Raw genomic sequence first — 20,988 nt, 5'->3', positions numbered from 1 at the left:
AGAGAGAGAGAGAGAGAGAGGACAATCAGCAACAAGTCCACTTAGTGTGAGAACAATTTAAAAGCAGGGCAACATCATGGGGAAATGACACAGTCGTACATACAGAATGTCTGGATTCTATGCCACATTGTGTGTCCAAATATAACAGAACATAACAAAATCTCACACCTTATGAAAGGAATCACATAAGATATGTACCAAGCTCTTTTAGTAATTGATGTCATAAGAACCAAGGAGTTCTTCAGGTGGCAGCAGTGCACTGAGGAAATGCAACAGAAAAGAAATGGATGCATATTTTCTGACTCCTCAGCACATTTGTGATGTGAGAGGTTTTCTCAGAATGTTCTCGTACAACCAGCGATTCATAATAAAGGACTTTGTACCAAATCACAATCCTTGCAAGAACTACTGCTGGGAGATGCCAAATTTTCCTGGAATGAGGCATAAGAAAGATCTTCCCTTATCCTTAAGGAGGTTTTAACAGCAACTCCAGTCCTAGTATTGTATGACGCGAAAGTTGAGACAAAACTTCACATTGATGTTAGTTGTTTTGGGTTGAAGCAGTTCTACTACAATTTCAGAAAAAGGTGCTAAAGAGGTGATAGTTTGTGCTTCCAAAGTACTCTGAAAGTATGTCAGTAACCACTCTACAGCTGAGAAGGAGTGCCTTGCAGTTTTTTGGGCCATCGACATGTTCTACCTGTATTTGGCAAACCATTCACCAATGAGAAAGATCACCATTCTCAGACACGGGTATCACTTCCCTGGTTTCTACCAATCAATTAGACATTGTGTGAGCCAATGCAAGGAATGCCAGCAATGCTGCAGTTAGCTCTGTTGCATCTGATACCGATTCTGCCTGCAACAGTACCATTCCACCAGACTGAAATTGACCTCTTGGGGAGGTTCCTACAGTCAACAAATAGGAATTGATGACTAGCTCACCTACTACACTGTCAACAAAGCTGCGATGACTGAAAAAGCTCAGGAAACTGCTAGGTTCCTTGTAGAATACAGCATCTTGAAGCATGGAGCACCCCATGTGACGATCTCTGATTATGTTATAAGTTTTCTAGTCGAGACTACTGTCAGAGGTAATTTCACATTGCGATCACCCACTGGATGACTACTGCGTATCCCCCACATACAAATGGCCTGAAAGAATGCTTCAATAAGACACTGTCAGATATTCTCTCAATGTACAATTATATCAAACGGAGCACTTGGAATACAAAACTACCCTTTGTAACATTTACACGAACAGGCTAATATGGGCTTCAAACCATAAAATGGGGTGAATAGAAGCAGTTTTCAACTTTAAAAGACAAACTTGATAATTTTAAAAAGAGAAATTAAAATCAAAATTATACTGGATTATATGCTGTGCCGGGGAGGGGGAAATTGTGTTTCTATCACCCCAGAGAGGGGGGTAAATGGAAACAGCAATGTTAAACTTTTTGTTGTTGCATTGGTTGATTGGGTGAATAGTAACATGTCAAAATCAGTTGTGGTTCTAGGAGATGAGAAACAAAATTTATCTGGTTAAAAAAAAGTGTTATTCAGTAAAGAAATAAGAATTTTGCACGAACTGTGACTTTTATTCTATTTTCCAAACAAACGGTGTTATGTCAGTAATTATGTTTTATAACACTGAACTGATGAACTTGGTTTCTTTCTTAATAAATTAAGTCACTGATATCAACTTTAGAAATGATCATGTCTTTGAATCTACAAAGTCTTAGGTACTCTCCAGAAGTAACGGAGAGCTTCCAAACATTGTCTCCTCCACTAAAAATGTTTAATCGTTGTTTAATCGGCCTTGATTTTTGTATAAAATAAATTTTCATGCATACAGTCTAAAAACTGCCTACTTTTTCCATGTACTCTGATCACAGTATAATCTACTGGGTTAGGAACTGTGCCATGTGGATCTTCATCTCCTTTAAATTGTTAGTCTTCTCCTGAAGCAACACAGGCAATTAACTGTTTATAATCACCCCAAAAATTCCAAAAGCATAACGCTATGTTTTCAATTAGCTGAAACACAAGTCACAACTAAAGCATACTTTAAAACTGAACTTTTGATTAATTAAATGGAATTGCAAATTTGCTTTTCAAGTACTTAAATTAAAACAACACAACTTACACTGGTACTTAGCAAATTTACCATCACATATGATGTTTATCACAGAATAAACAAAATATCAGCTGACAGTATCACCAATTTGGAAATTCATAATTTCCTCGTTAGGTTCACTACCAACATAGAAAAACAAATCTTTGAATGATATTCTCATTTGCCTCCAAACGCAGTACCATAGCACTTTTCTGGAAATTTTGTTTCTATTCACCCCATTTTTTGGTATCATCCTTTCTGCTTCACAGTCATGAGGCTGAAATGTCAGTGGATACACTGTTCCCATTTCATCTAGACGATACTCAGGATGATTATGTGAAACACCTCATCACCTGCACCAATCAAGCAAGACAGCCGGCTCTCATATGGAGCCTTGACATTCAGGAGAAGCGCTAAGAGCACTACAACAGCAAGCACTGGCCAGTGATACACAGTCTCAGAGTTTGTATGGGTTTCTGCACCTTAATTTGGGCTGTATCAATATTTGTTGCTTGTCTGGATGTCACTATGAAGTTGAGGATTATGACCCTTCTTCGCAAAGACAAAAATGCAGAGACATTATTCATGTCCTCCACATGAAACACTACTGAAGTTCAGAGGTGGAGACTGACAATAGAGACTCCCAATTCAAGGAAACTGAAGGCCCACTCAGTGATCTTGAAGCTTTAAAGTAAGGAGCTACTTTCGATGCTCCTCATAGTGAAGAGGACATGACAACTGGCAAAACCACAAGGATCTGCTAGGGCTCTCATATAGAAGACTGTGGACAAGATCTAGACCCAGTGTGCTCGAGCCATCGTGTTGCTTTTTCTCCTAGAGAGGGAGCAATGTCACGAACTGTGCTGCATGGAGAATGGTGTAGGAGTTAAGTGATTCAGAGATTTTAAATTCTTTTCCAATTTTAAACTAAGACACCAAAAGGCAGTGAACTTTCTAAAATAATCGGATCCAGACTTTTCTGTAACATGTTTCAATTTTTATGAAACTAATTGACTTGCAAGACAATGATAAATAAAGTTCGGACACACTCAAAATTGCTGTTGCCTTTGGGATGTTAAACAGGTATAATGACACAAATTTGACAATAAGCCATCCATTAACCATTTACACAATTTAACATAATTTCAAATCTTTCCACCACACCCATAACAGGTAATTAACAGTGTGCAATGTAGTTACATAAAAAGTCCTGTAAATCTTTATATTTTGTTGTAAACCAAATTACTGACTGAACATACAGCCCTTCCTCTCTCATAAATTTGAACCATACAGATTTATTAACAAATGTGTAGTTTCCAAGATTCCGAAATATCATTACGCCAGTTTATAAGTACCCCTCCCCTCCCAGAAATCTTCAGTCTGCTGCCAGGAGTAACATGAGTAACATCTATGAGGAAGTCGGTTCCTGGTAATCACTCAATCACATCATGTAGAAAAATTTGGCAATCATGTAAGAAGTACGTAACAAGATCTGTACGAGTTCATACATAATTAATATTTCCATGGAAGTTCATTGCCATCTTCCTACGATCAGCATATCTGTGAGAATCATGTACTGTGTCATTAAGCAGGAACCTGCACTACTTCTTGTTAACTTCTCTGAGGTAATCAGTCAATACGCTTCCATCTGGGCACCTCCTCCTGTAAACATTATGAACGTCTGTGTATTTGTGTCTTATATCTGCGTTCACTGACTCTGTAAACTGCAGTTAAAGTTACGTTGTTTCTCTGTCAGAACTCTATTAGAAATTTGCACTGTGAATAGATGGACACTGTTACACTAAATAGTAGGATGTTGGAAGTGCCTGCGTGTGACCAAAATTTTACAGATGGGCTGAAATTGGTCATCACATTGTCAATAGCAACAATGAATAAGGAACAAGTAAAATTAATTAAAAGTTGTTTTGCCTACGTTATTGGAGACGTTACCTTAAAACCAGTTTTCAGTAATTCACAGAACTTCCACTGGTGAGACACTGAATGCAAACGAGAAATCACAGGTAGGTACATTTCACACCATAATGAAATTTTCCAGTACTCTACACAAGGTGATTGTTAATAAAACTGACGGGATGGATTCCTGACTGGAAATGGAGGAAGAAAGATCCTATGAACCTATATCCGGGAACGCATCGTTGCCACGGTAGATGGCGCTGATTAATGGAAGTTCCTTGTGTGTTGCAAGCTGTGCGATTGATGCGACATACTGTAAGCAGCAGAATGGACTGGTATTCGTGTCAGGAACAAGCCGAGATGGTGGTTGTGTATAGCCAAGCAGATGGAAATGGTCGACAGGCAGCACAGTTATACCAAAACAAGTACCCTCACAGACACCAACCACATCACACAACTTTACAAGCCCTTTTTGGGCATTTGTGTGATCATGAGTCCTTTCAAACAGACAAATGTGCAGGGAGGCGACAGACTGTGTTTACACCAGATCTGGAGGACCGGGTTCTACATAATATGCTAACTCTAAAGTTAGCATCTGCATGACCATACACAAACACCATCTCGGCTTGTGCCCAACATGAATAATGGACCACCTTGCTGCTTACAGTATGCTGTGTGAATTGCACACCCTGTTACACACAAGGAACACATGGTGCACGGTCAAAGGAACTTTCATTCATGAGCACCATCTAGCGTAGCAATGATTCATTTACGGACACACGCACATATGATCTTTTTTCGCCCCATTTCCAGTCAAGAATCTGTCCCTACAGTTTGTCATTTTTATTAATGTTCACCCAGTATATGACCTCTGTCAATTTCTACATCATCATCTAGTGATGGACTTCCAGGGCAATGAAATATTTGTCTCATTTCTTCACCACTGACCTTCACCAGTAATAAGATCTTGTGTTATCACACTCCTTAGCACATAAAATAATTTCATATCAATTACTTGACATGTTAATATTTTATTGAAGTCCAACTTATAAATATAGATTACTTTACACTCACTATCTCATTCTTTATACCTTTTTAATTTGTTTTATATAACAGATTATGTGCCAAATATCGCTCCACTGAAACAAAACTTTTAACTAAGTCTGTTCACAGCTACTAGTAATAAGTGCATACATAGCATAAAGTCATGTGCTCTTACTGGACAATGGCTGTGTAACATTTTAATACTTGCCAGTAACTATTTTATAAATTATAACCTGAGAGTGTCGTTCTATAACAACGTAAAATTTTTGAAACTTTTTAATATCATCTAGGCTTCCAGATGTTTAACATCTCTGAAACTCTTACAAGGAAATGGTCCAATCTGACAGTCGAAACCTACCCTCAATCTTTCATGCAGGAAGAATACACTGAATGAAATGCACTGTCAAAATTTTATCTTGTGCACTACAAGTATTTTTTAAAATATGTTAAAGTTACTCATTTTCGTCACACAACGAACTGGTTATAACAACAATTTGCACAGCCCTTCCTGCCTAGAGCACGAATAATTGAATAAGCAGACACAGCCATGAGATGCAGATGTAGTGTCATATAGTGCAAAGTCCAAAGCGCAAATACATGAATTTTAAGTACTTAAATCATACCAAAAATGTCGTAAATCATTAATGTTTTGTATAACTTGCCATTCATATCGACAGCTAAAACCGAGCGAAGTGGTGCCGTGGTTAGCACACTGGACTCTTCTTTGGGTGGACAATGATTCAAACCTGCATCCACCCATCCAAATTCAGGTTTTCCATGGTCCCCTTAATCGTTTCAGGCAAATGCCAGGATGGTTCCTTTGAAAGGAAATGGCCAATTTCCTTCCCCATCCTTGACACAATCTGAGCTTGTGCTCAGTCTCTAATGACCTCAATGTCGACATGTAATTATTACACAAGTGACTAGCAGAGGAAAGAAAATCAAGAAGTGTATTATGATACATTACAAATGTCTTCCATAAGCAGGATTTTAATTTTTTGACATTAAATGTTTCATAAAAATTCCCTCAGCACAGTTCTTATAATAATTTTTGAGTAAAGTACATTTTACTAAAAATGAATCCGTTCCATGTTTACTTCCTGTAGTCATTACAAAAATCCAAATTGTTTATTGGATGACGGAAAAAAATTTTTCTTACACCAGGCACACCTGATAAAGGAAAAATTAATGCATTCAGACACTTCGCAATCATTACTAGTTTTATTTAGGCAGCAATAGATCTCAGTAAGAAATGGTCATGACATTGTTCTGCATATTGTGCTCCGTACCAGGCATACTTGATCGAATTAGTAAAATGTGGTGACACAAACTGACAATGCAGAAACGACTGAAGTTTAACAGTACTGTTCTTCTGATAAACATGAAATGACAAGAGCTATCAAAAATTATATAGCCTGAAAATTTTCTGAAAAGTGTTTTACACAGTTCAAAATTTTTTTATTGAGGGGCTTAATCACACTATCTGTCTTGGGTGGAATCTGAATTTCTTTTCATCAGCATTCTAAAGGTAGAGGTGTCATTACGTCCAGGACAAGAGTCCAACAAAAGCAACAAATTATTTTCTGCAGATGATGAGAAGACATTTTAGATTTAACATTGAAAATTATTCTTTCCCATTTTTCCTGTTTTTGCTATGTCGATTCCAAGATTTTTACAAGTAAAGAGTCCTTGTTTTTTTTTAAATTTATGTCCTAATTTGGCTTGATGTTACTGAAGACAGATATAAAGCTGTGGAAACAGTAATGCAATTATACTTATCACTGGCAATGTTGCATAACAATGTGTCATAGCATTCATCAACTACACATGCGACTCAGACTTTTTTTCACTCAAAATGATATACTGCAGTTTGCAAACAATTCTTACACAAAACCTGACTGGCTTTATACACCACATTTTAGAGGTTAACAAGAAGCTTTGTCTTCACACTAGCTACAAATTTCTGTATCGTATAACCTATTGATAATATTTCCTCCAAAGATTTACTTGAGGTACACTTCACAATTTTGCAACTTCCTTTTACATACAATTTCCTGTATCTGTTTAACCGGATCAAAGAAGCCTGGAAACCAGTAACGTTCATATCACTTGGAATTCAGAGTGCCCAATCTCTTAGATCTCCCATGGTAACAGACTTTTTGAATAGTTTTTCTTTCAGACTTTTCTGAGTTTCATTTTGGCACATATTTTGTACTTCATGTAAATCTTTCTTCCTCTTATACAATTCATATTCAGAATTGATGAAACAAAACTGGCTTTACACACTTCCAAAATTCTGTAGTGGAGTATCACTTGATCTATACATTTCCTTAAATACTATAGAATTCCATGAACCCCCCCCCCCCCCTCTCTCTCTCTCTCCCTCCCCCCCCCCCCCCCTCTCTCTCTCTCTCTCTCTCTCTCTCTCTCTCTCTCTCTCTCTCTCTCTCTCTCTAAAGCGCACAATGCATCAACTACATTTAGGAAACAGCAACCATCTTACCTGACATTTATTGGAACGTAGTTCATACAAAGCTACTTGTCCACCTTTTGCGCCAACTGCAATACGCCGTGTATTTGGACAGTGACTAACTTGATTGAAGCGACATACTGCAGGGAATATGTCATTCAGGCGGTTTGTCTTTAGATGGCCTGGATCTAAGCAATGAAGCACTATGTCCATAACCTATAAAAAACACACACAAAAAGATTTAGGAGTTGAGAGGTGAACATGAACAAAAGAGCATTTCCTAAAAATGTAAACCCTATGCTTCTTGTTAATCTGCTTAATGAGTGTAGTGATGTGAAGACTCCTCATATAATAGATTATCAAACAATAATTGAAACACACAATTTTGAAAACTATCCATGTAGTTTTAAAAGTGCCCAATCAGTAGGCTGGAACTGGTGGACTGAGAACCATCCTCTGTGAACTAACTTCTGTTGTTATAGATGTTCAGGACCAGCAAGATGTGTTTCTTGGAAGAATAGAGGTACAGTATATTCTTGTTTGATCCCATGCATGACATTGCGCAGAGAGAACAGGAATTTCTGGTGCCTTTGACCTGTTATATCTTGGGCAACAGTTGGTTGAAAGAAATGAAATTTGCCCATATTGTACAACTTCTTGTATTCTCTTAAGAACAATAAAGAAAAGAATTTTATGAATGATACCCAGCCGGAAAATTTCAAGCAAAATTGCCCGAAAAAATGTCAAATTTTGGCTTTCATATGTCTCGGGGACTAAAGGTATGATTACTGTGAAACTTGGCATGTAGTAACCTAACAAGACAAGGTTCTTACATATTCAGTTTCATTTATGTACTGTACTGAACAAATTAAGTGCAAAACTGAAGTTTTCGTTAAAAGGCCAAAAATGTCGTATTTTTGACCTGATTTTGCAAATAACTATGCTCTATAAAATCCTCCAAAGCTGAGCTGCTTAGAAAGACCATGGTCTGAGCTACAAATTATTTATTTGATTACCCAATGTGGCTAACAATGCTAGATAAATTGAATCAAACTTGGGTATGAAAATCACAGCATACATAATTAAAACTTTGTATTCTTGTATCTCTTTAAACACATGCTGAACATAAAACGTAATGTGCAGTAGCTTGGTAGCATAAAGATCTGAAATACAAAGTTTCGTGCAGCTGTTATTTTCCAAAAATCTACAAATTTGTTGAAACTATGATGATTTTTGTGAAATGGCAAAAATATGATATATGTGACACTTCTTTTACAAATACCATTTTCTATTAAAGCTTCAAAACCAGTCTCATTCAAAACAATGTGTTTTAAGGCCCCAGAACAGTGAGTTTCTTTTCCAACATGGGCTAATAATGCTACTTAAATTAAAGCAAACTAGCCAGAAAAATTGCACTGCAAATAAAGTTTTAACTTTGGATTCTTATATCTCATTGATTTAAGTCCTGATGAACATGAAACTTTGGACATAATCACTTAGCAATTTTTGGTTTTCTAATATAAAATATCATCCATGTCCAGCTTTCCAAATTTCTGCAAAATCAATTTTAACTTCATTTCCAGAAAAATTACAAATATATATCATATTGAGTTTGTTTTCCCATAATTTGCTTTCCATAACTGATTTCATACTAATCACTGTTGGAAAGAGTATGTTTTCAAGCATCAAAAAAATTGTGTTCAACTTACCAATGTGTGCTAACATTACCCAAAAATGACAGATGAAATTGAGGGGGAATGTATCACAGCAGCAGACTACATTGCAGGAACCTGTTGTCCGTGCTTCATTGCATGTAGATTCTATTTTTAAATGACCACTACATTGTCCATGGTGACATTAGCACTGCCCATTCTAGAACATGAACAGGTAACCCCATTGTCGTATGGATTATGCAATACCAGCTATGGACAGATTTCTGCAGCCAGGTTCCCAAGCCTGTAATTTGTTTCCTTAATTTAGGTTCCAGTGACTTATTAAAAATTATTAGTTTGTTATTCAAGATACTGCTCAGGGGTCAGGGGTTTCACTGGGAAAATTCGCAAGCTACATTACATCCTTCTGTAGCTTATTAACTCAACGAGGGTATGTTGCAAACTGTCTATTGCTGCATTATTTGAGATCACTGTCAACATGATATGGTACCTGTACACATGTTTATTCGAAAACTGACTGACTTTTCCTCAAATCAAACAAATATCACTTAAATAAATTATTACAGTGACGTCTTAACTGCAAAATACAACAATTGTAAGAATTTTGTCAATCTGTGTAGCCTCAAAAACAGTTTCAATGTTGGTATTGAAATGATCACTTTTGGCACCGGCCATATGTGATGGGATTATTGGCACAACTAAGCGATTGGCTACTCACACTAGATCTATTCAACTTCTGTGACCAAAATGTATATGGCATCAAATACATAAACAAGAAATCTAAGGAAGTACAAAGTTTCAAGAAATAATATAGCGAGGAAGCAGCATGGTGCTGGTATGAGAGATGATCACCAGTTTGTACCACTTCACTTGAGCTCTGTTGGTATTATCAAAGTTTCTAATGGCACAATAAGTTTTGTTGCCATAGTATCATGTGCAGCCATGCTAAGTCTCAAACTGATGGATCTGTTACCTGGCTGTTCCGTTACCTTTACATATGAAAATGAATTGTTGACAGGCAGCATTACAGACATATCAACTAAACAAAATGATGACCTGATAAAATTTATGCATCCTCAAAGCCCAGCTCATTCATTTCATTGGCCCAAAAGACAGGATGCTTGTTGGGTACTAGGACACCACCTCATTTCCACACTCTTTCCCTTCAATGTCATCATCTAACCGATAGTATCAATTTCCAGAAAATCAACTGCAAAAAGTGGCTCAAAGATTACAAAAAATGTAATCTTGAGAAGCTTAAAATCAAAACTGCTTGCCAGCTATGTGAGATACTCTTTCAGATTTGAGAACTGAAGATAAGATTTTTAGCAAATGGCTTTGTAAGCAGACATGTACCACCACAATGTAAATTAAGAAACCAAATTAGAGGCTTGGGAACTTGGATGAAGAATCCTACTCGTGGTACTGTGTGATCCCTATGACAACGGAGTTACCAGTTCATGTTCTGGAATAGGTAGTGACAATGTCACCATGGACCAATACAATATATTGAGACATTACTTGTCAATTTAAAAACAGAAGCCACATCCAACAAAACATGGGCAACACTGCCACGATACATTCTCTCAGATTCATCTGTTACTTACAGATATTGTTCTACATCTGTATCTACATGATTACTCTGCAATTCACAATTAAGTGCCTGGCAGAGGATTCCTTGAACCTCCTTTCAGCTACTTCTTTATTGTTCCACACTTGAGCAATTCACAAGTAAAATGAACACTTAAAACTTTATGTCTGAGCTCTGATTTCTCTGATTTTATTATGATGATAATTTCTCCTTATGTAGGTGTGTAACAATAAAATATTTTCACACTCTGAGGAAAAAGTTAGTGATTGAAATTGCATGAGAAGGTCCTGTTGCAGCAGAAAATGCCTGTTTTTTTTTTAATGATTGCCACCCCGATTCGTGTATCACATTTGTGACACTCACTCTCCTATTTCATGATAATACAAAATGAGCTGCTTTTCTCTGAACTTTTTGATGTCCTCTGTCGATCCTATCTGATGTGGATCCCACACCGCACAGTAATACTCCAGAAAAGGGTGGACAAGTGTAGAGTATATAGTATCTTTGGTAAACCTGTTACAATTTTCTAAGTGTTCTTCCAATAAATCACAGTCTTGGGTTTGCTTTCCTCACAACACTACCCGTGTGATCATTCCAGATTAAGTTATTTGTAACTGTAGTCCTTAAATATTTTGTTGAGTTTACCGCCTTTGAATTTGTGAGACTTATTGTGTAACTAAAATTTTCTAAGCGGATGCTATTTAGTGCTCATCTGGATGACTTCACACATCTTACAATTTGGAGTAAATTTCCACTTTTTGCAACATACAGATATTGTGGCTAAATCATTTTGCAATTAGTTTTGATCATCTGATTACATTACATGAGGGTAAATAACGGCATCATCTGCAAACATTCCTAAGAAGAGTGCTCAGATTGTCTCCCAAATCATTTATGTAGGTCAGGAACAACAGAGGGCCTACAACACTTCCTTTGGGAATGTCAGATATTACTTTTGTTTTACTCGACGACTTTCTGTCAATTACTATGAACTTTTTTTAATTTTTTATTTACACGTCAAGTTCTGTAGGACTAAATTTCCAAGGTCATGGAACGTGTCAGTACCTGAAATTACAACATAAAAATAATAACAGATAAAAATAAAATGTTTATGAACCCAAACAAAGTCAATCCATAAGTTTATGTAAACACAATCAACAATATAACAAGAATCAGCTTAATTTCTCAAGGAACTCCTTGACAGAATAGAAAGAGTGACCCATGAGGAAACTCTTCAGTTTTGATTTGAAAGCATGTGGATTACTGCTAAGATTTTTGAATTTGAGTGGTAGTTATTGAAAATGGATGCAGCAGTATACTGCACACCTTTCTGCACAAGAGTTAAGGAAGTTCGATCCAAATGCAGGTTTGATTTCTGCTGAGTATTAACTGAGTGAAAGCTGCTTATTATTGGGAATAAGCTAATATTGTTAACAAGAAATGACAGTACGGAATATATATATTGAGAGGCCAAAGTCAAAATGCCCAGAATTGTGAACATGGGTCGACAAGAGGTTCGTGAACTTACACCACTTATTACCCGAACCACCCGTTTCTGAGCCAAAAATATCTTTTTAGAATGGGAAGAGTTACCCCAAAATGTAATACCATATGACATAAGCAAATGAAAATAAGCAAAGTAGACTAATTTTTGTGTCGAACGATCACACATTTCAGATATCATTCAAACAGTGAAAATGGCAGCATTAAGTCTTTGAACAATATCTTCAATGTGGGCTTTCCACGACAGCTTACTATCTATCTGAACACCTAGAAATTTGAACTGTTCACTTTCACTAATCATATGCCCATTCTGTGAAATTAAAATGTCAGGTTTTGTTGAATTGTGTGTTAGAAACTGTAAAAACTGAGTCTTACTGTGATTTAGCGTTAGTTTATTTTCTACAAGCCATGAACTTGGGTCATGAACTGCACTATTTGAAACCAAGCCAATGTTGCAGGCAACATCCTTTACAACCTAGCTAGTGTCATCAGCAAACAGAAATATTTTATTAGTTACCCATAATACAAAAGGGTATGTCAGTTATATAAATAAGGAACAGGAGTGGCCCCAACACTGATCCCTGGGACACCCCCCACTTGACTGTACCCCACTCAGACCTTACATCACAGCCATTCTCAACATTGTGAATAACGACCTTTTGCTGACTGTTGCTAAAGTAAGAGGCGAACCAATTGTGAGCTACTCCCCGTATTCTGTAATGGTCCAACTTCTGGAGCAGTACTTCATGATCAACACAATAAAACACCTTAGTTATATTAAAAACTATGCCTAGCATTCAAAACCTTTTTTTCAACCCATCCAGTACCTCACAGAGAAAAGAGAATATACCATTTTCAGTTGTTAAATGACTTCTAAAGCCGAACTGTACATTTGATACCAAATCATGTGAGATAACATGATCAATTATCCTTACATTCACAGCCTTTTCAATAACTTTAGCAAACACTGATGGCATAGACACAGGTCTAAAATTGTCTACATTAGCCCTTTCTTCAATTTTATAAAGCGGATTTACACTGAGTACTTTACTCATTCAGGAAAAATACAGTGCTACCATGTGCGGCACAGTAAATGGCTCTGAGCACTATGGGACTTAACATCTAAGGTCATCAGTCCCCCAGAACTTAGAACTACTTAAACCTAACTAACCTAAGGACATCACACACATCCATGCCCGAGGCAGGATTCGAACCTGCGACCGTAGCGAATGCGTGGTTCCAGACTGAAGCGCCTAGAACCTCTCGGCCACACCGGCCGGCTGCGGCACAGTACTTTAATATTCTGCTAGGCACTCCATCATAACAATGGGAGCCCTTAGTGTTCAGTGATTTAATTATTGACTCAGTCTCCCCCTTGTCTGTATCACAGAGGAGTATTTCAGACATCAATCTCAGAAAGGCATTTGCCAAGAAAGTTATGAGTGTGTCTGCAGAAACTAAATTGTTATTTAATTCACCAGCAATGATCAGAAAATGATTTTTAAATACTGTACATATATCTGATTTATCAGTAACAGAAATATTTTTACTGCGAACTGACTTTATATTGTCGACTTTGTGCTGCTGACCAGACACTTCCTTCACAACCGACCATATGGTTTTAATTTTATCCTGGGAATTAGCTTTTCTATTTGCATACCACATACTCTTTGCCTTCCTAATAACATTTTAAGCACCTCACAATACTGTTTGTAATGAGCTACTGTTGCTCGATTGTGACTACTTCAAACATTTTGATATAATTCCCATTTTGTTCTACATGATATCCTTATCCCACTAGTCAGCCAACTGGGCTGCCTACTACTGATAGTACCCATTTAGAAGGTTCTAATGGAAAGAAACTCTTGAAGAGCACAAGAAATGTGTTAAGGAAATCATTATATTTATCATCTATGTTATCAGCACTGTAAACATCCTGCCACTCTTGTTTCTTGACAAGGTGTAAGAAACTCTCTACTGCTGTTGGATTAACTTTCCTACATAGTTTGTAATTATATGTGACATTTGTTTGAGTACAAAAGCCTTTTAATGTTAAAATTTGTGCATCATGATCTGAAAGGCCATTCACCCTTTAACTAACAGAATATCCATCTAGAAATGAAGCATGAATAAAAATATTGTCTATGGCTGTGCTACTGTTCCCCTGCATCCTAGTTGGAAAAAAAACAGTCTGCATCAGATCATATGAGATCTGCCAGCATCCTTTTTCTTGCTCCATCATATACAATATTTATATTGAAGTCACCACAAATAACTAATTTCTGGCACTTCCTATAAAATGAATCAAGAACAGACTCTAGCTTGAGAAGAGATGCTCTGAAGTCAGAGTCAGGCGACCTATAAACAACAACAATTACAAGTTTAGTTTCACTTAATTCAACTGCCTCTGCACAACATTCAAATACATGTATGTTCAGTGCAGTGCAGTGATACATCTACGGACTCAAATGGAATACTGTTTTTACATACATGGGCACTCCCCCACCCCACAAGTAACGCCTTGAAAAACAGACAACCAATCTGTATCCTGGTAAAGGAAGCCTCTGAATTGTCAAATTATGTAAGTGGTGCTACGACACACAAATAATTTCAAAGTAAACATCTATAAGCAGTTCAATAACTTTATCTCTAATACCTCTTATATTTTGATGAAATATGCTAATTCCTTCTCTGCTTGGAAACATGACATCCTCTGAAAGTGAGCCCTTAGTTAGAGGGACTTTCTTTAAGCAGGTATGCCTATCAGCTGACTTCAATCTAAAAAGGGTGCAGCTCTAACACCAACGACTACAGGAATTTTTCCACAAGTGATCCAACCATCACCACTCACTACACAGTCACCTATAAGCTTTGCCAACCTCCTCTTTCCATACCTATTGAGGTGCAGGCAATGCCTAGTGAAATCCGATCTACTGATAGACTCAACTGGCACCACTGAAATGTAACCCAGAGCCTTCTGCAACCCCATGTTAACGCGCCCAACAGCCACATTAAAAGATAAGGCCAATCACAACGCTGAAACAGTTGCACAAAATGCACATTAGTGTCACCAGTTTGAGTAGCTATCTTTGCCAGGTCACCACCTACATAATATTCCCCATCCCTATCAAGACTGTTTCCTGCTCCACTCACTATCACTACCTGATCCTCTTTCATAAAATTCTTACGTAACTCCCCTACGCTGTCAGTCACCTAAGCCAACCCTGCACTAGGCTTCACAATGTTGATGATCTGGTAATCATCCCCCAACACTTCCTGCAACTTCTGGCCTACACGTCTACCGTGATAACTACCTAGCAGCAGAACCTCCTCCTTGCTGTTAGACTTTGCAACTGACCTGGGCATCCTAACTGCTGAGGACTGCTGCATGTTTCCTGCATCTACAGCTACAAGAGGCTCCTCTCCACTCAACTCTGACAGTTGGTCAAATCTATTGCATATACACAAAGTATAACTGTCTGAATACCTCCTCCCCCTAGCTGCCTTCTTGCCAACTGCCACTAGAATGCCCACTGGCTTTCCCACTGCATTCCCCCCTAAGTTCGTAACTAACAATAACAGTCTCGAAATTCCCTGGCTACTAAGAGAGCAACTACTTGTATTAATACAAGTACACCACAGCTAATATCAATACCAATAAAACTTCACAAAATTATTAGCCAAAACCAAAAATTCAATCAGCCACTGGAACACCCAACGAAGTTAAAACACTGAATGAAAATTTTACTGAAATATTTCACCAGAAACAATAAGAAACGTCAGCTGAAAACTAAAGTTCGAAATTTACTAAACAACTTCAATGCATAGAAAACTCTAAAGAACACAGCGAGCGAACATTTCCAAAAGTTTATTAAACCATTATTTTGCCACAAACAGCATGCAACACCCCTGAAAACGTAATTTAATAACTGTATAACAGTGTACAAATAGCTTTGTCAGTACTTAGCTTTATAACTGCTACAGCTGCAACTGCACGCCGCAAAATGTAAACACACTACTGAGGTGTAGGGCTTGGACGAACAACTAAGAACACTCGCGAATAACAGACCACTCCAGTCAATAACACAGGGAATCATGAATCCAGCCACAAAACTGAGATGATACTCCACTGGCACGCAAATTTAATTGGGAGGCGCTTTTGAGGAACAGCGTCAAAAGCATTCTGGAAACCTAAAAACATGGAATTTATTTGATGTCCCCTATCAATAGCACTCATTACTTCATGAGAAAGAAGAGCTAGCTGTGTTTCACAAGAACAATATTTTCGAATCAGTGTTGGCTATTTGTCAATAAATTCTTTTCTTCGAGGTGATTCAAAGAGTTTGAGCACAGTATTGTTAGCAGTTATTGGAAAATTGGACATGATTTTATGGATGCTAGAAAACAAGCTCTTTCTAACTGTAATTAGTTTGAAATCAATTAGGGAAAGCAAATATAATGTGATCTATGTCTGCAATTTTTACAGAAGTCAAGTTTGAACTTATTCTGTGGAAATTTGGAAAGCTGGATGTAAATGATATTTTACATTGGAAAACCAGAAGTTGTTTAGTGGTTACAACCAAAGTTTCTTGTTCACCACGACTTTCATCAATGAGATACAAAAATCCAAAGTTAAAACATTGTTTGCAGCATGATTTTTCTGGCTAGTTTGCTTTAATATAAGAAGTATTGTTAGCCCATGTAGAAAATGGAACCCACTGTTCTGGGGGGCTTAAAACATTTTTTCGAATGATACTGGTTTTGAAGCTTTAATCGAAAATGATATTTCTAAAAGAAGTGTCACATATACCATATTTTCACCGTTTCACAAAAACTGTCATATTTTCAATGAATCTTTAGTTTTTTGGAAAATAATAGGCGAACGAAACTTCGTATTCCATAGAAAATGGTATTTGTAAAGGAAGTGTCACATACACCATATTTTCACCGTTTCACAGAATTTATAATATTTTTGATGAATTTTTTTTATTTTTGGAAAACAATATGTGAATGAAACTTTGTATTCCACATCCATGTGCTACCGAACCATTGTGTATTAGTTTCATGCTCAGCATGCATTTACAATATAGTAGAACACCAGGTTTGAATTATTTTTATGCCACGAATTTTGTGATCAACTTCGATTCAAATTATCTAGCATTACTAGCTTGTATTAGATAATCAAATACACACTGTTTTGTGGATGATGATGATAATGTTTGGTTTTTGGGGAGCTCAACTGAGTGGTCATCAGCGCTCATATGAAGTCCCAATTTTTTCACAGTCCCATCAAGCCACTGTCACAAATGATGATGATGATGATGATAAAATGATGAGGACAACACAAACACCCAGTCCCCGAGCAGAGAAAATCCCCAACCCCTTGATCCAGAGGCAGCAACGCTAGCCACTAAACCAAGAGTTGCAGACTCTGTTTTGTGGATAAAACCATGGTATTTCTAGTGAGCCCACTTTGGAGGGTTTTACAGAACACAGTTCTTTGAAAAATCAAGATTAAAATACTGCATTTTTGGCCTTTTTACATACTCTTTCTATTTTGTGTTTAATTTATTTAGTATTAAAAACTAATATATAAGTGAGACTTTATATTTGAGAACCTTGGGTTGTTCGGTTACTTGGTTGGTTGGTTGGTTGTTTTGGGGAAGGAGACCAGACAGCGTGGTCATCGGTCTCATCGGATCAGGGAAGGATGGGGAAGGAAGTCGGCCGTGCCCTTTCAGAGGAACCATCCCAGCATTTGCCTGGAGTGATTTAGGGAAATCACGGAAAACCTAAATCAGGATGGCCGGACGCGGGATTGAACCGTCGTCCTCCCGAATGCGAGTCCAGTGTCTAACCACTGCGCCACCTCGCTCGGTCTGTTCGGTTACTACACGCCAAGTTTCACGTTTGTCACACCTTTAGTCCGCGAGACATAAGAAGCCAAAATTTGTCAATTTTTTTTTTTTTTTTTTTTTTGGTGATTTTGCATAATATGTTCTGGCTGAATACCACTCATAAAATTCTTTTCTTTATTATTCTTAAGAGAAGACACTAAATATAAAAGATGTCCTAGATATAAGAGTTTTAATAACAAAAAATTTACACTCGCTTTGCACAATGTCACTCACGGAGTCGGTCAAATGACTATATATATCAGCCAGTATTGCTTCGATGAATGTTAAAATTTACCAATGTTCATTGGGGACATGTGTTCATAAAATTTTTTAATAAAATCTGAGATGGTCGAGCAGGGATGCCTTGGTGAGTTGACGTGGAATTACCCATATACGTCTGTACTCAAAAATCCACTGTACAGTCTCGGGTTTTTTCGCCTACTATCATTTCCTTATGTTGATGGACTCTTGCTGGTCTTTTGCTTAAATGTCGATTTTCTTCTGGACATCTTGGTTTTGAAACAATCAGCAATTCATGCTGCCTGTCTTGTCACTTATACACACAAAAAATAATAATGATCCATTCACACTTCACTGAGAGACACCATAAGCTACATTAACTGCTATTTCTTTAATAATTTTCTTGGTTTGCCTAAGGTTCTGCATGATGTACAGAACTTCCTTTATGGTAAATTTGACAGCTGATTTCAGTAGTTCAGCATCTGCACCATGAACTTTGTTACTTTTTAGCCTTTTTATTTGTCTACGATTTACTCTTTATTTGCTGCTTATGAATCTGGATAGCTTTTTGAGAGAATTTCAGGCAGACATCTTTGTGTGGCTCAGAGCAATTTAGGAGTTACTTAAAACATTCAGAAAGTTCTCTAGCTGTTAAGTGCGGTCTGTCCATTTTCCTTCTTGAAGCAGAGATTTTGGTGCTGGAACACATTTAGCTTCATTGTAAATGTTTTATAGAAATTCCTTTTCTTTTTTTGGTAAGAGATGGCACATAACAATCAATAAAATGAAATGTGACTCAAAGCATTTGTACAAGCGAAGCGATTTAATATTATTTGATTACAGTACTTATGACACACCATTTGAATCAGGACTGCACTTAAATGTTAAATAGTGGAATAAATACAATGTGTGACAACTCTTTCAGGACTCATAAGACGCACCTAAGTTACTGTAACTGTTCTAAAATATACAATAAACCTCAAACTTCCTTGGTTTCAGATATTTAATGCATTGTCTGCGTCCACAGCCTAACATACCCCCCACCTCGTAGTGGGAGCCGGGTTTGATTTCCAGTATGGGAAGGGTGTTTTCCTTGGCGGGATGAATGGAACGGGGTGCAATGAGCCTCAAGAGGTGAACTGATGAGCAGCTTAACCAATCAGTAGCGATTCCAAGGTCAAGAAACAGGATGGGGAATGGGACAGCGGTGGACTGATCACGAGCCCCTCCATCTCATATCCGAGGATGCCACAAGTGGAGGATGATAATAGTGGTTGGTTGTGTCCAATAGGTCTGTCTTGGGCCATAACACAGATATTTACCTTTTTATGTACTGCATTAAGATGATGTTTGGTTTGTGGGGTGCTCAACTGTGGGGTTATCAGTGCCCGTACAAATTCCCAACCTTTGCTCAGCCCAACCTCACCACTTTCATGAATGATGATGAAATGATGAGGACAACACAAACACCCAGTTGTCACGGGGCATGTGAAAATCCCTGACCCCGCTGGGAATCGAACCCGGGACCCTGTGCTCGGGAAGCGAGAACGCGACCGCGAGACCATGAGCTGCTGACTACTGCATTAAGGGAAGGTATCATTCTTCTTGGGCGAAAATTTCTGGCAACTATAAGAAACTGTTCAATTATTTTGGAAAATACTGGGCTGCTGGTTAACATAAACTGAAGTGCCAAAGAAACTGATACAGGCATGCATATTCAAATACAGAGATATGTAAACAGGCAGAATACTGTGCTGCGGTCGACAATGCGTACATAAGATGACAAGTGTATGGCGCAGATGTTAGATTTGTTACTGCTGCTATAATGGCAGGTTATCAAGATTTATGAGCACGAGCGTGAGACTGAGCATCTACGAGGTAGCGATAAAGTGGTGATTTTCCCGCACGACTGTTTTACGAGTGTAGTGTGAATATCAAGATCCCAGTAAAACATCAAATCTGCAACATCACTGGAGCCGGTAAAAGACCCTGGAAGAATGGGACCAACGACGACTGAAGAGAATCATTCAATGTTACAGAAGTGCAACCCTTCCACAAACTGCTGCAGATTTCAATGCTGGACCATCAAAAAGTGTCAGCATGCGAACCATTCAACGAAAAATCATCGATATGGGCGTTCAGAGCCAAAGGCCCACTCATGTACCCTTGATGACTGCATGACGCAAAGCTTTATGCTTCACCTGGGCCTGTCAACACCGACATTGTACTGTTGATGACTGGAAACATACTGCATGGTCGGACGAGTCTCATTTCAAATTGTACAGAGTGGGCGGACGTGTACAGATATGGAGGCAATCTCATGGATCCAGCAGGGAACTGTTCAAGCTGGTGGAGGCTCTGTAATGCTGTGGGGTGTGGCAGTTGGAGGGATATGGGAGCCTCGATATGTCTAGATGAGACTCTGACAGGTGACACGTACCTAAGCATCCTGTTTGATCGCCTGCATCAATTCATGTTCATTGTGCATACTGACGGACTTGGGCAATTCCAGCAGGACAATGCAACACCCCTCACATCCA

The 20,988-nt window shown here is 37.9% G+C and overlaps 1 protein-coding gene across 5 annotated transcripts in view; it reads right to left on the bottom strand.

The window, feature by feature from the left end:
* The window catches only part of LOC126469697 (WD repeat-containing protein 7), a 385,995-nt gene that overhangs the window by 19,143 nt on the left and 345,864 nt on the right, over nucleotides 1–20,988 (bottom strand). For all 5 annotated transcript variants that reach the window (XM_050096866.1, XM_050096868.1, XM_050096869.1 and 2 more), the window contains one exon: nucleotides 7,578–7,760. In XM_050096866.1, coding sequence (XP_049952823.1) covers nucleotides 7,578–7,760 — 183 coding nt within the window. The remainder of the gene's footprint in view (nucleotides 1–7,577; nucleotides 7,761–20,988) is intronic.

Source organism: Schistocerca serialis, chromosome 3, assembly GCF_023864345.2.
Source record: "Schistocerca serialis cubense isolate TAMUIC-IGC-003099 chromosome 3, iqSchSeri2.2, whole genome shotgun sequence".
Taxonomy (NCBI): domain Eukaryota; kingdom Metazoa; phylum Arthropoda; class Insecta; order Orthoptera; family Acrididae; genus Schistocerca; species Schistocerca serialis.
Note: the sequence above shows the minus strand (reverse complement) of the source record. Positions and strands in the feature narration are given on the sequence as shown.